This window comes from Solanum lycopersicum, chromosome 5 (assembly GCF_036512215.1).
Source record: "Solanum lycopersicum chromosome 5, SLM_r2.1".
In the NCBI taxonomy this organism is placed as follows: domain Eukaryota; kingdom Viridiplantae; phylum Streptophyta; class Magnoliopsida; order Solanales; family Solanaceae; genus Solanum; species Solanum lycopersicum.
Window position 1 is genome coordinate 8399660 of NC_090804.1, and position 23913 is coordinate 8423572.

The following is a 23913-nucleotide window of genomic DNA, read 5'->3' on the forward strand; positions in this document are numbered from 1 at the left end:
TCATCCCTCGCAAAATTTTATGCATCGCGAGAAGATTTCATCCCTCGCAAAATTTTATGCATCGCGAGAAGATTCAATTCCTCGCAAAAGTTTACATATCGCAAGAAGATTTCATACCTTGCTGAATTTATTCATCGCGAGAAGATTTCATTCATTGCAAAATTTCATGCATCACGAGAAGATTCAATTCCTCGCAAAAGTTTACATATCACAAGACGGTTTCATACCTTGCGGAATTTATGCATCGCTAGAAGATTTCGTCCCTCGCAAAATTTTATGCATCACGAGAAGATCCTATCCCTCGCAAAATTTTATGCATCGCGATAAGATTTCATCCCTCGCAAATTTGAACATCGCGGAAAGATATTCATGCCCTGCAAGCAATCATGCACTGCCAGAAAAAGAATCGTGCATCTCAAAGGAAATATTTATCCCTCAACGTCAACTGACGTTAAATGTCGAGGAGAGAAATTGAGTGTCGACACGGTGGAAGACACTGTCTCCCATTTAAATTGCATTTTTAAGCTAACGAGTTTTATCTCAGTCTTTGTCAAGAGCATTAGAAAGGATGAATTTCTTCAAAAATAAAACAAAGAAAGATCAAAAAAAAAAAAAACAGGTGCAAACCACTTCAACAAGGACGCAACACATCATGGAACCTTTTGGAGACAGGTCTGGGTTTGACTTCCACCATATGCAACCACACTTCTCTACAAAAGTCATGTGTTCGGTCAAAATTGGGTTTGTCAATTTTCGTTGTCCACGATTTCTTTCATCAATCATACACAATGAAAGGGACAGCTGTTGACACCCAATTTTGGCCTAAGATTTTCAAAAATTCGTAATTTTGGGCCACAATACTAAGTCTGTCATTTGAGCCCATTTTGTGTTTTTTTTTATTTAAGTTATTAACTAGGTCAAAATATGGATGGGGAATTAATTTTGAGAAAAAAGAGGGAACCCTAAAAAAAAAAGCTATCCACTCTTCCTCTCCTTTCTTCCCCAGGCAGCCCCCTCTCCTCTCTTCCTCCAAACACCCCCCAGCCGCCTCCCTCACAACCCCTTCCTCTCTCCCCCCCTGTTCATCCCCCTCTCTTCTTCTTCTCGTTGCCTTCCTCTTTTCCCTTTTTCTCTTTCTCCGGCAAGTGACAGCCAGCAGGCGAGACGGACAGCAGCAAGCCATCAGCCACCAGTCCCTCTCCCTTCCTCCTCTCCCTCTTAGCGTCAGCCCCTTCCCCCGTTCCCTCTCCCGTCGCCCCTTCCCCTCCCCTTTTCCCCCTTCCCTTTTTCCTTTCCTTTTCCCCCTTCTCGTTTCCCCCTCCCTTTCCCCCTTTCCCGTTTCCCCTTCCCGTTTCTCCCCCCATTCTTCTTCCCTTTTTCTCTTTTTTCTTCTTTTGCAGGGATAGCTCCGGCGACGCAGTGACACCAACAGCAGCCCTACGCAGCAGCGATGCCGGCGAGAACCAGCAGCAACAGCGATGCCGGCGAGAACCAGCAGCGACAGCTCTACGAGGACCAGCAATAACTTTCAACAACTCCGGACAGCAGCCACTAGCGGCAACAGCTCTGGCAAAGATGAGCAGTGAAACCACTAGGCAGCAGGCTCCGGCGAACAACAACAACAGCTCCGGCGACGTAGTGACTCACTGACATATTCCGGCGACGCCATAAATAACACACCACCGCCTCAATCCCAAAACTTTAAGCGTGGCTCCAACTCCGGTAATCTCTTTCAGCATTTTTTTCTTTCTGATCTGGCCGGGGAGTCAAACTCCATCCACTGTTGCCTTCCAAGCCATATTTTATGTTTTTCCTCCGGTGAATGCTGCTAATTTGATGCTTATTGCTTTCATTTTGATGTGCAACTGTTATTATCATATTCTTTTGTTTGGCTTTTCTTTTGTTAATATATTACTACTGTTATTATTATATATCATTTATCATTGATAAAAAAAATTGGTAATACATATTTAAGTTTTGATGGGTTGTTTATTTATATTGGTCAGAATTGATATCACTTTATTTTCACTTAGTGCTAGGTTTGCTTCATGAGTTATTGTTATTTTTATTATTTTGTTTTGGGTAAAGTTTTAATGACTATTTTAGTTTTCAAATAATTGTGATTGCTTTTATTAATACATTGTTATTGTTAGTTGCTATTATATTTGGGATATATTATTCTTGTTTACTATTTCGATTTGGCTGATTTCTTTTTAATTGCATTTCTTTAGTTTATAAAAAAAATTATTAAGTTGGTGCTCCTTTTGTTATTTATTTTAAACGGATGTTATGGCTGCCACTTTTCTCATTTAGTATAGTATATTTAGGAAGTGGGTATGTCTTAGTGTTTCATTTTTCTTGAGGTTATTACTATAAGTATTATTTTGCTATGCTTAGATTGAACCGGTATTTACCATGATAATTTTATTTGAACAATAGTTTCACATTATATTATTTTATTGATCTCGTAGATTTTGAGTTGAAATGAGTTACAAGGGCCGATGAAAAATCAATCCGTCGGGTTTAGAGGCCTCCCCATTTTAAAAAGACGGAATTTTAATTTAAGTTTATATATTTTAGTTGTTGAAATGGGCCGATGAAAAATCTATCCGTCGGGTTTAGAGGCCTCCCCATTATAAAAAGACGAAATTTTAATTTAAGTTTATATATTTTAGTTGTTGAAATTGGCCGATGAAGAAATTACCGTCGATTTCCAAGGCCTCCCATGTTAATAAGACGGATTTCTATTTTAGTTATTATTTGAGTTATTTATTTTTATTTATATTATTTTGACACTAACTCTTTTACTAAGTGTCTTTACAGGTACCGGGAGGTGCTTCTTCTTGAAATTATTCGAAAAAGTTCAAATTATATTTCATTCATTATTTTGTGAATATTGACGTTAGGCAAACTTTAGGTCGATAATTATTGTTTTTTGTGTGGATTGTGTGTTTATTATATGTTTTTATTTTATATTCTTCCTCAATTTGAAAAAAAAATGAATTAAGTCGGGAACCACATTTTTGGATTCCGAAGGGTGTCTAACCCCTTCCCTTCGCAATAACTTTGACCCCTTACCTAGAATCAATTTGGTTTCGTAGATTAATAATTGGTTTCCTAGTTTTCCTAAAATTAGGTGGCGACTCTTTTTAAAACTCGTTTATTTTTTAAACTTTATTAAAATTGAATCAATTAAATTATTTTTGAGTTGCCGCGACGTTTCGTCCTATTTTGACAGACTAGGGATGTAAACAATACTAAAAATATAAGTATAAGAAATATTAAAATTAGTTAATTCTTAGAAAAAAGCATTATTCCCAAACGTTTCCAACAAAAATAAAAATTAGATAACATAAATTTCTCTATTAGAACTATAAAAACAATTCAAATATTAATAGTAAAATTATATGTATACAATATACACACTCCTCTTGAATGATGAAAAAAGAAACCTCACAAGTCTTCCAAGTAAATAGAGTAGGAGTAAAAAGAATATCACATCAATCATCATCTAGTCAAAAAAAAAATCATCCTCAACTACTTTTCCCTCCCAAAACCAAAAACACCATTGTTTCTTCTTTCTTTTTCATTCAAGTTTATTGTAAGCAAAAAAAAAAATCATCTTCCTTTCTTTAGCAAGATGATATCAAGTAGTCAAAAAAAAAAGATTTTATGAGACCTATAAAAAGTTTAGGAATAGATTTTGATGATAAACCTCTATGGAATCATGTTAAAGTTCCTTCGATGGCTCCAAATGGGGGTGGGAATAGGACATGGTCTTGTAACTATTGTAATAAAATAGTTACAGGATCATATAATAGGGTGAAAGCACATATTTTGAGATTATCGGCTTATGGTGTTCAAATATGTAAAGAAAATAATGGTGATATGTATGTGATTTGAAGGTGGATCATGAACAAGCGGAAAGAAAACGAACCAATGTTCAAGTTGATGCAAGAAAAAAAGATGATTATATATCACTTCCGGAGGGGACTGATCTAATTCAACAAAAAAAACCGAAAGAGTTCGAGTAGTGGAGCTATCGGAAAATCATTCAGCATTTATGAGAGGAATACGACCGACAAATTAGCCGCTAGGATGTTCTACGTATCAGGTTTATCATTCAACTTTGCCAACTCTCCTTATTTTAAAAAATATTCTAAGTTTCTAGCCGAAAATTCCATTCCCAGTTATATTCCCCCATCATATAATAGATTGAGGTCAACTCTTTTAGCTCAAGAAAAAACACATATTGATAGAAAGTTGCAACCAATAAAAGGTACATGAAAAAAGAAAGGATTGTCGATTTGTTCGGATGGATGGTCCGATACTAAAAGACGACCTTTGATCAATATAATGACATCATCTAGTGGAGGCCCAATGTTTTTGAATTCAATCAATTCTAGTGGAATCGTAAAAATTGTAGGTTCAAACAATGTTGTTTGAGTTATTACGGATAATGCAAGTAATATGAAACTTGCCGGTACTATAGTGGAGCAAAAATATCCTCATATATTTTGAACTCCTTGCGTTGTTCATTGTTTGAATCTAGCTTTGAAAAGTATGTGCCAACTTTCGAAAAAATCACCTCACTTTACTAATTGTAAATGAATTTTAGAGTTACTTAGTGAAGTGAGCAATTTAAAGAATTTTGTTGTGAACCATGACATGGCACATGCACTTTTTCAAAAACATTCGAATTTGTGTTTGTTGAAGGTTGGTGCAACAAGATTTTGCCTCACACATCATTATGACCACCTGAATTTGCAAAGTAAAATCTTCTTTGGAGAAAATGGTCATGGATGATGAATGGAAGGATTATAAGGGGGATAAGGGAATTGAAGCCAAGATACGTGAAATAAAATCGCTTATAATGAATGATGAAAAATGGGATAGTGACTATTTCTTGAAATTTACGGAACCAATTGTTGATATGCTAAGAAGTGCCGATATTGATGGTCCAAAATTACATCTCATTTATGATATGTGGGACTCAATGATTGAGAAAGTCAAGAAAGTCATCTTTGAGAATGAGGGAAAAGATTTCATTTCCGGTCAATCAAATTTTGATACTATTCATAATATTCTTATGGCTAGGTGGAACAAAAGTAACACATCTCTACATTGTATGGCACATTATTTGGTTCCCAAATATTATCATGAATCATGGCTTGAAGGAGAGAATGGAATTCGAAAGCTAGCTCCCAATGAAGATAGTGAAATTTCATTGAATAGAGTCAAGTGCTTTCAAAGGTACTTTAAAAATTTGAATGAAATGAAACAAGCATCATTGGAGTATGGATTCTTTTGTAGCGGAAATGGCTATTTTAGTGAGCCTCATGTGATAAACACTATGATGTATGAAGATTCTCTTTCTTGGTGGGCAAATCATGGGGTCTCGGCTCCACTTTTGCAACAATTAGCTTACAAGTTGCTTACTCAACCGACTTCTTCCTCTTGTTGTGAAAGAAATTGGAGTACATATTCTTTGATTCACAATATCAAGAGAAATAAGTTAGCAACTTCAAGAGCCAAAGATTAAGTGTTTGTACATTATAATCTTCGATTGTTGTCTCACAAGAAAGAGAAATATATAAATGGGCGGCCAAGCAAATATTGGGATGTTGGTATGTCTATATTTTCTTCAATTATTTAGTTTAAATGGTGTTATTTTCTTTTTATACAAGATCTTCTAATATACTTATTCTTTTCAATTTATTTTAGGTGGAGATCGGTTTGATATTGATGAGATAACTAATGATTTAACCGAGCTTTCAATAGATGACCCTCAAATTGAAGGTGTGATATTTGAGGAAGAGTTTGAAGATTTGGAAGAAGATGTGGAAGATGTGGAAGAGATAGCTAACTTAATTAAATAACTTGATAATTGACAATATTTTGTTGTTATGTTAATTTTAAGTTATGAATTAAGTTGAGACAATCTCTTGTTTTTTGTTCAATAGTATATTTTACACTTTTACTTGGTGTATTGAATATTGATTAGTAATTATGAATATCTAAATTGTGGGTAAATATCTTTGTGCATCTCTTGAATTTTAATAATTGTAGTGTTTTCTTCACTTTTCAGTTTGTTTCAACTTTCAAGAGTTATTACTATCCATGTTCTAAGGTTAGTTCTTCTTTCCAATTTTTATTAATTCTTTTAGTTATATTTATTCTGTTGTGATTTGTGAATGCTTTTAATGTTTAGTTTCTATTTTGTTGTGTCTTTGTAGGAAGAATAGAAGAGTAATCTCATCTTGAAGAACGAAAGATATAATATTACAAAATACATGTAAGTTTATCACAATATATCTCTCAAATTTAGAATATCTTCATAACTATATTTTTATAATATTGAAATTTTTAGTCGTATCCCGGCACCCGTATCTATACTCGGATTCGCACCCAAGAATCTTAAAATTTGGATTTCGCCGAATCCGACTCTCGAATTCGCATTCGTCTCGGATATCCGCCCGAGTCCGAGCAACTACCAAAAAACACAAAGATTTAACGTGGTTCGGTTAATCGACCTATGTTCACAAAGGAGATGAGCATTCCACTATAAATATGAGAGTACAAAATACAGAGGGAAACAACCTCTATAAAATTCACTTAGAATACATGGAAGGTTCACACAAGTGATAACGTATCAAGCTTGTGACCCACAAATTCTCCCCCTAACCCAAACTCTCAAAGCCCTTTAAGACTACATTGTGGATGCTGATTAAGTTAGAAGGAACATGCCTCTATTTATAGAGTCCTAAACCTTTTCCTACCAGAAAAAGAATTAGTCAGTCCAAAACTTTTTCCTTAAAGGAAAACCTATTTATGGTAAAAAAATCAGGGCAAATAAAACCCAACAAATCTCCCTCTTGGCCTGAATTACTGACAAAATAAATTTGTCCATCTTCTTTACTTAATCTTCAACAACTTGTTTCTCCTCTCCATAATCTCCTTTGCAAAATTTATGTCTCAACACAAAGAACTTCTCTGAAATAATTTCTCCAACAAAATCTTCATTACTGTCATAAAGGTTGCGGATAGAACTACACCCGTCAAGATGAACACCTTCTTCTAACCTGGTTCAATCATCAATTATCGAACCACTAAACCTGACTCCATCATTGAATCTAGCTCTGATAGCACTTGTTAGGACCGAAAATAAGTAGGTGTAAATGCGGAAGCTAGCAAAGCAAACCTTGAGGATCACGAGTAAGAAGATAAACGAAAAATATATCAAAAGACACAATTTAACGTGGTTCGGTCATTCGACCTACGTCCACAAAGAAGATGAGAAATCCACTATAAATATGAGAGTATAAAATACAGAGAGAAACAACCTCAACTAAATTCACTCGGAATACATGGGAGGTTCACATAAGTGATAACGTATCAAGCTTGTGACCCATAAATTCTCTCCCTAACCAAAACTCTCAAATCCTTTAGAACTAATTGTGAATGTTGATTAAGTTAAAAGGAACATGTCTCTATTTATAGAGTCGTAAATCTTTTCCTACCAGAAAAAAGATTAATCAATCCAAAACCTTTTCCTAAAAGGAAAACTTATTTATGGTAAGAAATCAGGGCAAATAAAACCCAACAATTTGGTCTACTAATTTTAGAGTTTTGAATTAAACAAGATGAATTTTCTTATGTATTCATAAGCTTTTGAACAACACAATCAATGTGTTATATTGCAAACAAATGGTTAATATTTTATTATCTTGAAAGAAGCTATTTCAAGTTATATAATAAGACATGGGAGCCATACTTTTGCATACGAAGTTATAAACTTGGAAAAAATACTAATGGCTAGTTATATAATAATAGCAAAGTCTTAGAGATCAAAAGTAAATAAATGATTTATTGATTTTATGGTTGAACAATCCATTATCTTTCATGAATGTCTATTTTTGTGATCCAAATGATACCCTATAACAATATCGTCTCTTCCTTCACTATTCTAGTCCTCATACTACCCCGCTAGCTATCAAAATAAGGACATGCTTCCAACCATGGTCATCTCCTCATTAAGCTATCCAAATCAAATCGTCCTTTAAAAGTTCGCTAACCTTCGAATGAAGGATATGCTTGCGGCTTATCAACCTAATACTCACTACAATAAGAAGGCATTTGCCTTCAACATTTTCTGTTGCTATATATTTAATGTTGTTACAATAAACTTTGATGCGAAAGCTTATGCAATAAAAATTAAAATTATTGTCAAAAGCTAAGTTGACGCATATATAATATTTTGTTGTTAAAAGGGATCATTTTTGACTTGTGAAAATAACTAGCAAGTATATTTTTTGTTGTCATATTGCAACAGTATTTCTGTTGTCAGAATTTTATGAGAGGGGTAGTACCTTTTAACAACAATAATATTTCTGAGTTGTTGACCATAAGATAATTCATATTTCTTATTGAATCTCACTCAATGAATATACACAAAGCCATAAATTGAGAAAATCTCAACTATTGAATGTATATAAAGAACTGTATACATATAAAAATTAATACCACTATGGCCAACGAAATAGGATGTCTAAAACGAAATTTCAACAGATCACGACCATATTATTAAAAGCTTGTGGTAAGAATTGGTTTCGTTCTAGTGCTCGAGGCTTAAATAAAAGGGGAAATTTCATATATGGCAAACATATTTTATGAAATTACATTTTGTGGGTATAGTTTAAATAATTACATTCCATGGGTATAGTTTAGTTTTTAAGTGACTTCAAATTTGTATAAAAAGTTTTTTTAATTAAATTTATACAAAAAATTATTTTTTAATAAATGGTAACAGTAGCACAAAAGGTGGTAACAATAAATTCACATAATTTCCATGATTTAAGCAAAACATTCAAAATCAAATATTTTCCCAAAAAAAGAATTCTAAAGCTATAGAAAGACAATACCAGTTCAAAGTCAAATATTTTTTCAATTTCTTTTAGGAATTTGTAGAATGTACAATAATTTTGGTATATATATTACAGTTATAGATGTGCATCTGTGATTTCAAGTTTTTTTTAAAAAAAAATTAATGATTAAATTGATTGTATAATATTCATTTGTTAATTGTATATATAGTAAGCTTGAAATCTGTTTTTACATTTGAGTGTGTAACGTTTATATATACAATATTTTATTAAGGTTCATAATTTTTTGTATATATCGACGAAATTGTATAATGTATTATAATTTTGTATATATATTATAGAGTGATTTTAACAAATTTCTTCTATAGAAAATTAAATAATTGTATACAAATAGATATTGCCTCATAAGACTTTGTATACATTACCCTAATATTCAACCCACTATATACTTAACTTTAGTATTTGATATACAACTAATAAAATATACAATTAAGACCTGTTTCATAATACTTTGTATATATTACCTTAATATACAACCCCCTATATACTTTGTAATTTGTCTAAACGACTTTGTATATACTACATTAATATACAAACTTGATATATACTTAACTCCAGTATTTTGTATATAACTACTAAAATATAAATTATAATATACAATTATAAATTAGGCATATTCCTATAACAAAATACAATTGATTTTTGTATATATATAAAAAAAAAAAAAAGCCTTTAAGATACAATTCACTACTACCCCCTATTAACTTAGTATACTAGTCATTATATACATAAATTAAAGAATCTGTATAAACTAATCGAATATACAGATCCGTACAATAACTAATGGAATATACATATAACTAAGGGAAGATACATATAACTAAACATGTGTGTGTTAAACATGCAATATACTATATACAATTATGTGAATATACAAACATTACTTTAGCAAACAATTTTTGTATATCGACACATAAGTAACAAAATATTCTATCTAAAATTGTGTTTTAAGCCACTACCTCATGATCTTGATGTTCTTCGGATCCGTCAATTTTAGATTCACTCTCCTCTGAATCACTGGTTAGTTTTTTCTTCTTTGTTCTTTCTTCGACAATTTTAATACCTCTAGCTATGACATTGTTAACAACATACATATACAATTGTTGAATAATGAAAGTTGAATAATGAAAAAAATAAAAACAATTGATACACGCCTAGATTTTAAGGGTTACCTGCGAAAGTTGAATTGAGAAAGTGATTTTTTTTGTTTGAAATTCAAAATTGGATAGAAGGAGTGATTATAGGAGAAAGGGGTGGAATATAAATAGGAGAGATAATATTGATTTATATAAAATTATATATAAAATCAAAATAAAGATTTTTTACGGTTGATTTAGGAATAGATGATGGGTCCCATTAATTATGACAAAAAAAAAAACTATAGTAAATAAATTAAACTATATCCTTATTATATAATTACTTAAGGATGTTTGCCATCCTATGTAATTTTCCCTAAATAAAAATACTTCATATTTATTTATTTATTTAAAAAAAAAAAGCTTACAATTTTTTTAATGCAAAGTATACTTATTATTTTTTTTATAAATAATTTATTCGATTTCTTTTTTAATTATTAGTTATAGATAAGATTTTATCAATTTAACGTTAAAAAACATTTGCTTACTCGGGAAATTATTAGATGAATTGTTAAGATAGAATTTGATTCAAGAAGTTGATAATTTTGTGTACCCCATATTTTACTATGCTTTTGTAATGCTTTAAAATCTAACAAGAAATAGAAAAAGAATTTACAATTTCACTTTACTCAACACTTTTCGACTATTGAATCATATTTTTGATAGAGTATCACTCTAACTTATCAAAATTTTAAAGAAGAAAGTGTAAAAGGAGTTAAAGAAATAAAATAATGTGAATATTAGTGTAGAGACAGTGAGAAAATAAAATAATTCTTCTTGATTTCTTCTATTTAAATGGGATAAAAGAGAATAAATAATACTTTTAATATATATATATATTATCAAAAATAATTATTTTTTTCTAAAAAAAAATTAACACATAATTACTTATTGAAAAAAATTGAGCCCCTGAAATTGGGGGCCTAAGGCCAATGCCTTATCCGATTAGGCATAGAGCTGGCCCTGGTTAATATATAAGTTTTCCTACATTCGAGTCAACTTCAACCTCAAAAATATGCAGAGTGGCTCTAGTAAATTGGTGGCTTAAAGCCAAATTCGAACATAGGCCTTAAATTTGAATACATATATTTTATGAAGTTTATTATAGTCAATTAATCTTTCTTAAGACATAATATTTATAATTTGTCAAACTTCTATTACTTTTGTTACTCTTTTATAAAAACTTTACATTTTCTATAAATAATATTCGATATTTTTTTAAAAAAAAGAAAAGTCTTATAACCTATTATTTTTTTTAAAAAAAATGAGTTGTAGAGCCGCCCCCATGTCCTACAAAACAAAGACAAGTATAATTACACTTTGTTGAAGAAAATTAAAATTTACATAAGCACATATTAAATAAGAACTAGTGAGAAGCATAAGTTTATGTGATATAGAAATACAAAGAGTTCATATCTTATATGGGGTCACTCAACTATTTACTATTTTCTCAGAAAGTCACTCAACTTCGTATTTTACCTCAAAAGTCAACAACTATCAATTTTTCTCTCAAAAAGTCACTCAACTTTGAATTATAACTCAAAAGTCACTCAATTATTAATTATTCTATCAGAAAGTCATTCAACCTATTTAATTGATATTTTAATTAAAATTTGCTGATGTAATTCTTTATATTTAAAATTTAAAATTTTAAAAAATAAAAAAATACCATTTAAATCATTTAATGACCCGATCCATTAAAAATATAATATTGATCCATTTTATTTTACCCATTCAATAAAACTTCCACCGAAAGTTGCAACTAAATTTCCCGCCAACACCTAATTATATATGTTTTTACTCAAAAGAAGTGTAATGCAACTTTAAAACAATATTGGAAGAATTATTGTTCTCTGTTTTTTTCTTCTTTCGCTTAATTTATTGTGGCAGTCTCATTGCTTCAAATATTATATTTACTTAAATTAACTATGGACATTAGTGTGCTTTAATTAATGCATAAATTAAGCTCTAAATTAATTTGTTTGATATTCAAATAAACGATAATTGATCCAAAAGAGAGTGAATAAGGTACAAGAATTGAGTAAAATAAAATGGGTCAATAGTATATTTTTTATCGGGCGGGTCATTAAATGATATTTTTAATTTTTTAAAATTTTGGATTTTAAACAAAAAGAATTTCATTAGAAATTTTAAATTAAAATATCAATTAAATAGGTAGAGTGATTTTCTAAGAAAACAATTAATAGTTGAGTGATTTTTGAGTTAAAATTCAAAGCTAAGTGACTTTTGAGAGAATAATTAATAGTTGAGTAACTTTTGAGGTAAAATACAAAGTTAAGTGACTTTCTGAGGAAATAAATAATAATTGACTGACCATATAAGATATTAACTCAAAATACAAATTGAAAGGTACTTTTTACTTTTAAATGGACACAAAATAATTCAATAGAAAACTATTGTGAATGAAAAAAAAGTAGTTTTTTTTTTTTATAACAAGCACCTAGTTTTCTTAATGAAGATCAGGGGATTCATTCCAAAATAGTATAAAAAAAATTCATAGTTCTTAGTCATTTTTACTTCCTGAAAAAGAAATCCCAAAAGAATAGAAACAGAGACATTCCCATAAACATATCAACAACGTAGACATAACATATAAATTAAACCACTTTAAAGTGGTTCAGTTAGCAAGAATTCTAGCTACATTGGTTAGTAATAAGTATTCATAAAAAATCTCTGTCAGAGTAGCAATTTTGGTGGAATTTTTTTTAAAAAACAAATAAATCACTGCCAATTATTATTATTAAATGATAAAATTAATTTTTTTAAAAGAATACACCAACAATTAATACGATTTTAAGAAATAAAATGGTAGCAATATTTTTAAAAAAATAATTAATTAACTAAAATAGCTGCCTAGTTGCCAAGACACCAAAGAAAAAAAGTTCCACAGAAATCGCTGCCTTGGCAGCTATTTTTTTTAAAAAAAACAATAATAAAATTCTCCTCTAAAATCGTTGCCTAGATAGCGATTTTTTTTTAAAAAAAAATCTTTTTTTTTATGAAAATACTACATGGACAACGATTTTCTTGTAAAAGTGAAAAAAGTCGGACAAAATCGCAGGTAGGTCAGCGATTTTGTCCTTTTGGTTAAAAAAAATTAATGTACCCGTTTAAAATTTTTGACCATTATTTTTGCCATTTAAGCTTCGGACTCTAGATAAGTAGCATATTATTGATGTATATGACAATATTATTTCAATACTCTATTTATGAAAAAAAAACTGTATGTACGCTAATAATAGTATATAAGTGAGACATTTTGGGATAATCTTATGTGAAAGTTAATACTAAATAGTTTTTGACTTAAATTATAGTGTTACTTAATTTGTTGTTTAGTTATCAGGTCATGAATAACTAATCGCATGATGTTGAAAAGGATTCTAGTGATGTTGTGTGTATGATGAATTGCAGTAAACTTCAAATACAAAGGAAAAAACAACAATAAAAGAATTGTTTACTACATAATTATTATTCAATTAAATAATATAGTCAAATTGAAAACAAGTAAAATAAAACAAAAAATTACAACAGACCTTTGAATATGGTTGCATCAATACATGAACACCATACTTGGAAATTTTGATCAAACTTGCCATCTAATCCTACTAGACTTCTCCCTTTTGTGACCTAAAATCAAGAAATTAAACATTCTTCCTTTTCACACTTTTGACCACATATAGAACTAAAAGAAATTACCACTTAAAGGGATGTGGAGAGAGAAGTATCAATTATTATTTTAAAAAGCAGGGTTATGAGGCAAGACGTTTTATATAGTACGAAGCGTAAGCTTCAAGACACAGCCATAATTAATCCGTGGATCTATGGAGTTTATATTCAATTTTGTAATTTTATTATTAATATAATAATTAGCAAAAGAAAACCTTTCAATGATTTTACAAATACATATTTATAAATAACCTATAATATATAGAAATTATGCTTATTATTTTTATTTGAGATAATTATTAATAATTAATAATGAAGAAATAAAGTATTACTTGAGAAATATCATTACACCAATAATAAAAAATATAATTTAAAAAAAAAAGTTCAAAAAAATAAATTAAAAACGCTTGTGTTTAGTTTTAAGCTAGAATTTATGTTTTCATACTCGAGGCTTACGTCTTAAATTTTAAAACTTAAGCCTTTTGATCTACGTCTTTAATTTATGTCTCGAAGCGTTTTTGGTACTTCTCGCTTTGAGACTCGCCCAAAAACATTATTGAAAACACTTGTACGCATCAATAAACTTTGATATGTAATGTTATCATCACCGCCACCATTCTTCTTTGTGGCCGCAAATCTCATATTAGAGAAGACCACGATTAAAATTTAAAGTTAAATTGAAAAAAAAAACTAGAGTTAAAAGTTACATTGAAAAGCAAAAAAATTGGGAATGAGAACTGACAAAAGAACTAGGGAAACTTGTTGAGAAAATTAATAATGTTGCCAACAATATATATATATATATATTTTTAGCAACAAGAAATAAAAATGGTTGCTAATTTAGTTATGCTTAAAATTTATTTATATTTACGCACATGATATGGCAACAACATCGATATGTTTGTCAACAAAATTAAAAAAACTCGTAGTTAAAAGTTTTACCATATAGCAACAACAAAATTAAGTTGTTGAAAAAGAATTGTTGCTAATTCTACACTTCGTAAATAACGTACATAGTAAGGCTATTGCTATGTCTCCAATTATTACATTTCATTAATGAAATTAAAGTTTTTTCTTTCTCTTTGGTGTGTATATTTTGCAACGTCATGTTATTCTTGATCATTTAACTTCAAAAATAACATAATTTCATTGAAGTCTTCTAAATTCAACTGACATCTAAAACGGAAGATGGGTAAGGAATTATTGTGTATTTATTCTGATGCAATTATACAGAATATGTCATTGTAAATAAGGTATGGAGAAACTTCGAGGCAAATGTAGCCTTTGATAATAGTGTAAAAGTGCAAATGCTGCATAATTTTAGGACTACAAATAAAAGGGTGAAAAGGTAACTTTGAAATTGTGATATGAAATCATGACAAAACAAATGTCAACATGTTATCTTAAAATGAATTATCTTGTTAGATTTCTTAAACATGTCAAATTATTATAATTAAAGTTACACGTAAAAATGAGGAAAATAATTTTAAAGTGAGTATATTTTTGAAATAAAAAGTAAAATTTTATTTAATGAGATTTTCAAAGTTGCATAAAAGATCTTATCTATATAAAAATAGAAAGGATATATACGATGTTAATGAGCTTGGCACTATATATATTATCACCACTTCAAAGTAAAATATATGTTAGTTTTCTTAATATAACATGGAGAAAAATTTGATGATTGTGCTATTCCTAACCACCTTATTGATATTTTCATGTGGTTAGTATCTTTTTCGCTATCTTTGTCTTCAAATATACGATAATATTCGAACACATTGATTCTGGATATAATAGTTAGATATATGTATATATTTTTATTTGATGCTAATATTTTTTAATTTTTAGATGCGGTAATAGGACAAACGTGTGATACTACATAGTACATACTTGTGATTGTACCAAAGTGTTATATTGGGCTTATACAAAAGCCTGTTATATTGTGATTCGAAGGCATACTTTGCTGATCCACAAGACGAAGACCCTTGTAGGATTCTTATTGAATCTATATAGTTTGTTCAAGTGAATCTAAAGCCTACTAAGATTGGCTTATGATAATTATTATTATGTGTTAAGGACCATTAAAATATCATATTATGTTTCAGTCAAATTTTATATTTATAGTTTATAAATAAAGAAAAACAGTACAAATTTATATGTGGACGAAAATAAATTAAAAAATTAAATTATTTAGTATTCAGATTTAGAGATAATAAGTTGTTCAAAAGCAAAAAATTTCAAAAAATGAGGCTTCACATTATACTAGGTAGATATAAATTCATACCTGATTTTAACCTCAATTTCTTTAGTAGTTATAAAATTTAAATAAAAATTATTATTTTCTCTGAAATAAAATAAATGTTACTTTATCTCATTTTGCATTTGCTGTAACAATCCATTTCAATCGTTATGAATAGGCTATTGGTGAAAAAAATCAAATCAAAAAACATTTTTAGAAGTGATTTTTAATTTTTAGGTTAAGCCAAGTCTCAGATGGAATCTTAGCGAGGTGAGGTCTAGGGTCATTCGGTAATGGGTGGGTATGCCTAAGCTAGTATTTTCTAGTAGCCAATACATTAAGGAATTCATATGGCCTCTTGAAATCGAATTCGAGCGAGTAAAACTTTTAGAATTGAATTTGGCATGAAGGTGTTTTTTCAGAATATCAAGCTTCGAATGTGTGTTGTGAAATGGGGTTTTGTGGAAGGCTTTACGAGTCTATGTCTCCATGCAATCCACTATAACAGGGGTTACACTAATGTAGCGGGATGAGTTAGTTCTCTCTACAGTGGCTGGGCCGCAAAACGAAACTACTTTAGTGGGTGGGCCGCAATGATGACACTGCTTTAGTGGGTTGGGCCGCTATAGTGGGGTTAGTTGGGGTTTTATGTAGATATGTATAGTTAACTATGTTTCTCATATGTACAAAACTCATCACTGTATATGCTATAGTTAAAAAGAAAATTAACAGCAATAGTCATAGAGATTCGAAAATGAACTTGCTTCACAAGATTGAACATAAAATCTCGTAACTTTCTCGAATCAGCCTTAAAACACGACAACAAACATTATATTCTTGAATCGACCACGCCGTAGGAAACAAAACATAAAGATTATTGATCAACTTTCTTGAATTGACCACATATTGAGCGGAGATCAACAAAGAAATATCTAGGATTTTCTGGAGCATGTTTTGGGGATTTTAAGAAATGACTGAGAGATTGGGTGTTTTGTGATGTGTTTTACCACGTAGGATTAGTTTTTTCCACGTAGGAGATGTGTAATGCCACACACTCCACCTTAAAAACAAATGTCTCACACGATAAGTGTCAAGTTAGTCAGGAAGTTCAAGGGGTCATGCCCCTTATGTGTTATGCTAAATGTGCTTACCATAAAAAATTACAAACATCACATATTAATCTTAAAGTAAATAATTATATGTGCGGATTTGAGAGAGAACCAATTTAGATGGAAAATTTAAAGGAAATAGATACATTCATAATGTTCTTTTCGATTATTTTTGAGAAAAAGAAAAAAAATAACTTAAAAAATGAAAAGGAAAAGTGGCTTAGAGAAAAGGGGTCACATATCATTGCAAGTCAATTTTACCTAATGTTGTAGAATATTTTATACTTTAAAGAATGACAAAAGTATTGTATTGGTATTCTGATACCATTTTAATGAGATGAGTAGACTCGTTATAAGGTTTGGACAATCCTTTTCCTTTTGAGCTAGCATTTGGTGTATGTATTTGACCTAAGACTTAATTTAAAATAGTATCAGAGTTAGTTCATCATCAGAGTTAGTTCATCTCACCCAATGTTGGGCCCCCGAAATTAAAAATTGCCCACACATGCTCAGTCTGGTGTGAGGTGAAATATTAAAAAATGATCGAAGTTCCACATTAGTGGTTAATGATATAGGTGAACTCCTTATGAATCTTTGACAATCCTCCTCCCTTTGACCTAAATTTTGGGGTGTGATTTAGGCCTAAAACCTAATTTAACATGGTATTAGAGCTATGTTCATCTCACATGATGTTAGGTCACCAAGACTAAAAATTACCCATTCATGATAAACACTGAGCATGAGGTGAAGTGTTGAAGATGACAAAAGTCCCACATTGGTGGTTAATGAGATGAGTGTACTCCTTATAATATTTAGTAAAATTTTCTTCCTTTGAATTAGCTTTGGCGTGTGAGTTGGGCTCAAACCTAAATAGTGCAACAAATCTAACTCAATTATAAACTATTTGCAAAATTTTCAAAAATGCAAATACAACAAAAGCCTCAAGTCTATGATCTTGGAGATAATCTTTCTTCCCGTTATGGAAGTTGTAGAAACTACTTTATTATCAAATGAAATAAATTTGAATTTTAGTTTTGATAGATAAACGATAATCAAAATAATATTACTCACCATTTCAATTTATTTCTTTATTTTAATTTAAAACAAAATTTATTAAAGAAAACTTTTTGAATTATGTAAACTAAAAATATGGATAATGCATAAGTACCCCTCTATTCGATGACGAAATATTAGAGACACACCTATGTAGACAATAAAATCTGCCTCGAGAAAACAATAATCAAGAACGAAAGATTATAGCAACAATTAATTTATTATTTCAAGTGTGAGTGTTACAATCTCTATGATTCCTCTGAATTCGTCTTTTCAAATATAACTCAAGGGCTTTAAAGCTTGATCTTGAACGTGGAATTTATTTTGATCTTGAACTTGATCTTAAACTTGGATTTGGACTTGGACTTGGACTTGATCTTGATTTGAACTTTATCTTGATCTTGAACTTGAACTTTATCTTGTTCTTGACTTCTAGTTGAATCCAAGAGATTCGAGCTTGATCTTGATCGTTCTTGAAACTTGAATGCTTGAATTCTTGAACTTGTAGAGAAATCTGCAGCTTTTGATCCAGGAGCTTTCTCTAGCTTCTCGCCAAAATTTTTGGTTCCCTTTTTTCGAATTATAAGACCCCTATTTATAGTTTTAGAATCAGAAAAGGGCCTAAAATACCCTCAAAGTATTGGAAATGGTACAAAATTACCCTCCATCCACCTATTGGCTCCAAAATACCCTTCCCACCCACCTATTGGGTCCAAAATACCCTTGTCATCCCTCTTTTGGTTCAAAATTGACCACTTATTTAACGGTTTTATATTTAAACTATTTAAATATTTTTAAAATACGTGGCGCTCAACTTTATGTTATAATTTAAATTATTCGTATAATTTATAAATCAATCAACTATCCATCTCATTAATAAGTAAATCCCTCTAAATTAATGAACCCGACTATCCCTCCCATTAATAAGTAAATCCCTCTAAATTAATAAACCCGGTACGTTTTTAATGCAAGCTACTGTCAATTGAGTGTTTTTAAAAATTATAGAAGTAAATTATCATACATTCGAGTAGCTACATAAAATTCACCAATAAACTTAAAAGTCTGACTATGTTCATCATAATTATTCTTACGTCCCAATTATGTGATGTTACTTCATAGGTAACTTTTTTTCAAAATAATATATTAAAGTTTTAAAACAAATTATAAATATTTATAAAATTATATTTTAAAAAAGTGCATGAATCAATTCGGGATGTATTACTTCTTTACCTTTAATCATAAATTTTTAATTCTATTTTGAAAGAAAGGGTCCTCCTAAATAAGCGGCTCAACCTAAATTTAATTGGGGCTCCGATTCGAACTCGAATAATTTTGAATGTCATTTTCAAAAATCTATAATTTCATCGTGTTTTAGTAGTGTTTATGAGGATTTTGATATTATAATTGGATTATTAATTGGGTGAGGTTTAGTTAGTAATGAGTGGGTAGTGGGTTGATTTATAAATTATATTAATAAGTTATAATTATAATCAATAATTGAATGCCAAATATTTTAAAAAATATTTAAAGAGTTTGATTTCTAAAAAAATTAAAAAAAATGATCAATTTTGAACACAAAGGTGGATGACAAGGGTATTTTGGAGTCAATAGGTGGATGAAAAGGACATTTTGAAGCCAATAGGTGGATGAAGGATAATTTTGTACCATTTTCAATACTCTAAGGATATTTTAGACCCTTGTCCAGTTTTAGTATAGAGGATTTGTGATTGAACAGTACTCCCTTCGGCCAGTCATATTTAAGTTAAATATCATATAGGCTTTATGGAGCGGACTTTATTTAAATTTACATTTATTGAATTAAATAATTAAATCAATTATATTAATTCATAATATTTATTTGAACTAATATATTCATTAATTTAATATAATCCGAACAATTTATAAATTTATATTTAATAAATTTTAAATAACTACAACCTAAACTCAACCAAAATCTTGATATTACCCTAGAATCATTTTATTCGTATTTTATGCATCTTTTGTGCTGATGTGACACATTCAATCAACCAAGTTGGTTATGTTCGTACACACTCGCCCGTCATGTGTGTAAATAATCTTTTTTAATAAAAATTTTTAAAAATATTTCTTATTTTTAAAAAAATAATATTTCATAATTTCTTTAAAAATTAAAGGGATAATGCCCAAGTACCCCCCTCAACCTATGCCCGAAATTTCAGAGACACACTTATACTATACTAAGGTTCTATTACCGCGCTGAACTTATTTTATTAATAATTTTTTACCCCTTTTCGACCTACATGGCACTGTCTTGTGGGTCTAACGATGATTGACTTTTTTTTTCAAACTAATGTCACATAGGCTAAAAGGGGTAGAAAGTTACTTATAAAATAAGTTCAGGGGGTAATATGACCTTAGTATAGTATAAGTGTGTCTTTGGAATTTCGGGCATAGGTTGAGAGAGTACTTGTGCATTTTCCCAAAAATAAATATTTAATTCTTTCAAAGAAAAATATTCTTATTTTTTATCTTGTATTTAAATTAAGTTAACATTTTTTTTATCTTGTACTTAAATTAAATTAACATTTTTTTATCTTTTATTTAAATTAAGTTAACATTTTTTTTTATCTTATATCGAAACTATTTTTTTTTTACTTACATTCATTTTTTTCTCTTTTATTTTCCTATTGAGTTTATTTTCTTTCTCTTTCATTTTGATTTTATTTCAAATGTCTTGTATTTAAAATAAGTTAATTTTGAAAGGATATCAAAATACGCAAAGAAAATCAAATAAAACATAAAAATATTAAAACATTAAAATTAAAAGACACTTTTAAATTATTAATTTTTAAATACACACAATTTATTTAAAATAATCAACAAAGATGATAGATTTAAAAATTTAAAGTGAAAACAAATTAAAATAAATATTATAAAAAAATAAAAATAATTAAATATGTATAAAAAAATTTATTGATAAATATGTGTACTAACTATTATAAAGTAACCAATTAAAAAATAATATATCTAATTTGTGCATTCATCACTTGCCTTCAAGAGCGCGTGTACGCTCTCTATAACATATCAACATTTATGATTTATTTATTCTATTTTAAATTATCTTATATACTTACATAAAATAAAGTAAAATTAGAAGAATAAAGTAAAATAATTTTAATTTTACCTTGAAGAAAATTGAACTTGGGAGCAACCAATATACATCAAAATTGTTCATTGAACATTAATGTCAAACACTTTGGGATTGCTACTAGCCTTAGGTATAGTAATATACAATACACCATCTTTAACCTCAGCCTTAATCTTTTCAAAGTCAATATTTTCAGGCAAAGCAATTCTTGTATTATATTTTCCATAGCTCTTAGCTGACCATTCTTCCTCTTTTTCATTATTCTTCACCATTTTTTCACCTTTTACAACCAACATTTTCTCTTCTAACCAAACTTTAACATCTTCTTTGGTCATTCCTGGCATGTCAAACCTCATTTTGTATTCTCCTTCATTTTCTTTTATCTCCCATGGTGTCCTTCCCCTTCTGTACCCGATATCATCGGTCGATGGCCCTGTAATCGAAGTGAATGTAGCGTACGATCAATGAGTTAAATCGATCATCAATATTTTCGATACAAAGTATAGCTATATATACATAAATACAAAATCCGAATAAATAATTTTGATGTACGAGTATAGCTATATATACATAAACATTAAGTTGGAATAAATAATTTTGATGTACTCTTTTATTGGAACGAAGGAAAAAGAAAACATTTCCTAAAATATAGAACAACAAATCTAAGTTTCTTATTTATTTTATTTTTATTTGTTTAGAAGTACATTACATAATTAACTAAAAATCACCTACCATTTATATATCATCTAGCAGATCAAACATCTAAATATTTACTTGTGACACCTTTCACGAGTCAAATAATTTAAATTTGATTGAAAATTTTTACGTATGACATCTTCAAAAAAATTAAAATAAAATTTATATATGTATATTTATTAACTACGTAAAAAGTACTCCTTTTTTTTATTTTTCAAATTAACTTAATTACTCAATTTAATTACAAGATTACTTTTAAAATAATCTTCTAATTTTATCTTTAATTAGTTAGTATTGAAATTAATTTAATTATTTTAATCATAAATTTAACATCGATTAGTAAGGAAATAAATCATTATATCTAATTTATGTCTTAAATATACAAGACCTCGATAATTCACTTAATTTGGAGCAAAAAGAGTTATAAAGGTCACACTAATTGATAATTTAAAATATTAAAAAATCAATGAAAATTTATAATAAAAAATAAATATATTAGATTTCAAAATCCAAAAAATGTTAAATGAAGTAATTATATATTACCTAGCAAAAAAGATAAAACATTATCTAAAGAGAAGTATAAGCCAGAATATAATGGGGACTTGTGGCTTAGGATTGAGATGGTCAAAGAGGTGGAACTGGGTCGGGGCAAATCAGTAGGTGGGGGGATGCAGTAAATTTAGATTTGTTATTCTGCTCCTATTAGAAAAATCATTTATAAAAAAAAAAAATCATTTTCTTCCAATTTAAAAATTAAAAATTTACTATATATACCTACAACCCAACCTCCATTAAAAGCAAGAGGATCCTCTATGACTCTGTCCATTGTGTCCATCATTTGTTGGACTGTCCTTGCTGTTGGAAACCTATCCCATAACCCTGCCACAAAATAAACATAGCAAAGATCAAAATTACTAAAAGAAAATTGCCCAAAACTAGAGACAAGTTAAAGATATATAATTTTTTTTATTTTATAATTTTCATTAAATAATAACCTAAGAAAAAAAAATAATAAACCTATTTATATGTATAGGACTTCAACTATAAAAATGGTTTGTGCACATTGGCCCACCCCCTCTTCGAAAATTAATCATCAAAGACTTTGACATCGTGTTATGATAAACAAAAATAACATGAACTTCACCTAGGACCTTTAACTTTAGAAATGCATAAATATTTTATTTTATATGACAATTTTATGTCCAACTTAGTATTATATCATATATAATATATATAATTTTATATAAATTTAACTATTTTGATTAATGTATGATCCATAAATATCAGCTAAAATCAAATTATACGATACCTTATATCAAAAAATTAAAAATAATAAGTGGAAAAGAGGATGTATTGATTCTTACCAACAGGGGCCATTTGGGGTGTTCTTTTTCTAGGTTGAGGAGTCTTGTTTTGTCTTTGTAAGTGATCAAGATTATGTCTTTCATCAACAACCATGACCTTCAATTTCTTATAATTACCTTGATATTTTCTACTAGAAATTGGAAGAGAGGAGTTGGAATATTTTGGATTGTTTGAAAATAAAATAGGTTGAGAAATTGGAAATCTTGATAAGCAATGAGCCATGTTTATAACTATTATTTTCTTTTTTGAAGTTTCAAACTCAAAATAAGAATAAAGAGCAAAGGTGAGTGATGAAAATATAAAGGGTAGAGAAGAATAATCTGGAAATACTAAATGAATGACTTGTTACTAGACCTCTCTAGAACTTCTTTAAATTCTCTAGGATTGGTTTTTTAAAAAAAAAGTATGGGCAACAATATTATTTTACCATATGATTTGTATTTTACTTGTAATTAATTTCCCATATATCACTTTGTCTTTGTTCACATCCAGAAAGTTCTAGGATATTGGTAGAAGGTACATGATGAGTCCAGGACCACATATTTGGTGACTTAGTGTG

General features: G+C 29.3%; 1 protein-coding gene and 1 long non-coding RNA gene across 4 annotated transcripts; one reads left to right on the forward strand and one right to left on the reverse strand.

Moving 5' to 3' along the window:
• Positions 1 to 920: 920 nt before the first annotated feature.
• Positions 921 to 6033, forward strand: LOC101255992 (uncharacterized). Of its 2 annotated transcripts, none has more exons than XR_011221137.1 (4): positions 921 to 1722; positions 3906 to 4114; positions 5098 to 5627; positions 5725 to 6033. It is a non-coding gene; the product is annotated as an uncharacterized lncRNA (long non-coding RNA). The 2 variants fall into 2 exon arrangements; XR_011221136.1 differs by having other exon boundaries at positions 923 to 1722; positions 4717 to 5627.
• A 15284-nt stretch (positions 6034 to 21317) lies between these two features.
• On the reverse strand, positions 21318 to 23913 carry vis1 (small heat shock protein). Of its 2 annotated transcripts, none has more exons than XM_010322254.4 (3): positions 23354 to 23913; positions 22764 to 22868; positions 21318 to 21726 (listed from the first exon to the last, which is right to left on the reverse strand). In XM_010322254.4, the coding sequence occupies exons 1-3, from the start codon at positions 23574 to 23576 to the stop codon at positions 21377 to 21379; spliced, it is 678 nt and encodes a 225-aa protein (XP_010320556.1). In that variant the 5' UTR covers positions 23577 to 23913; the 3' UTR covers positions 21318 to 21376.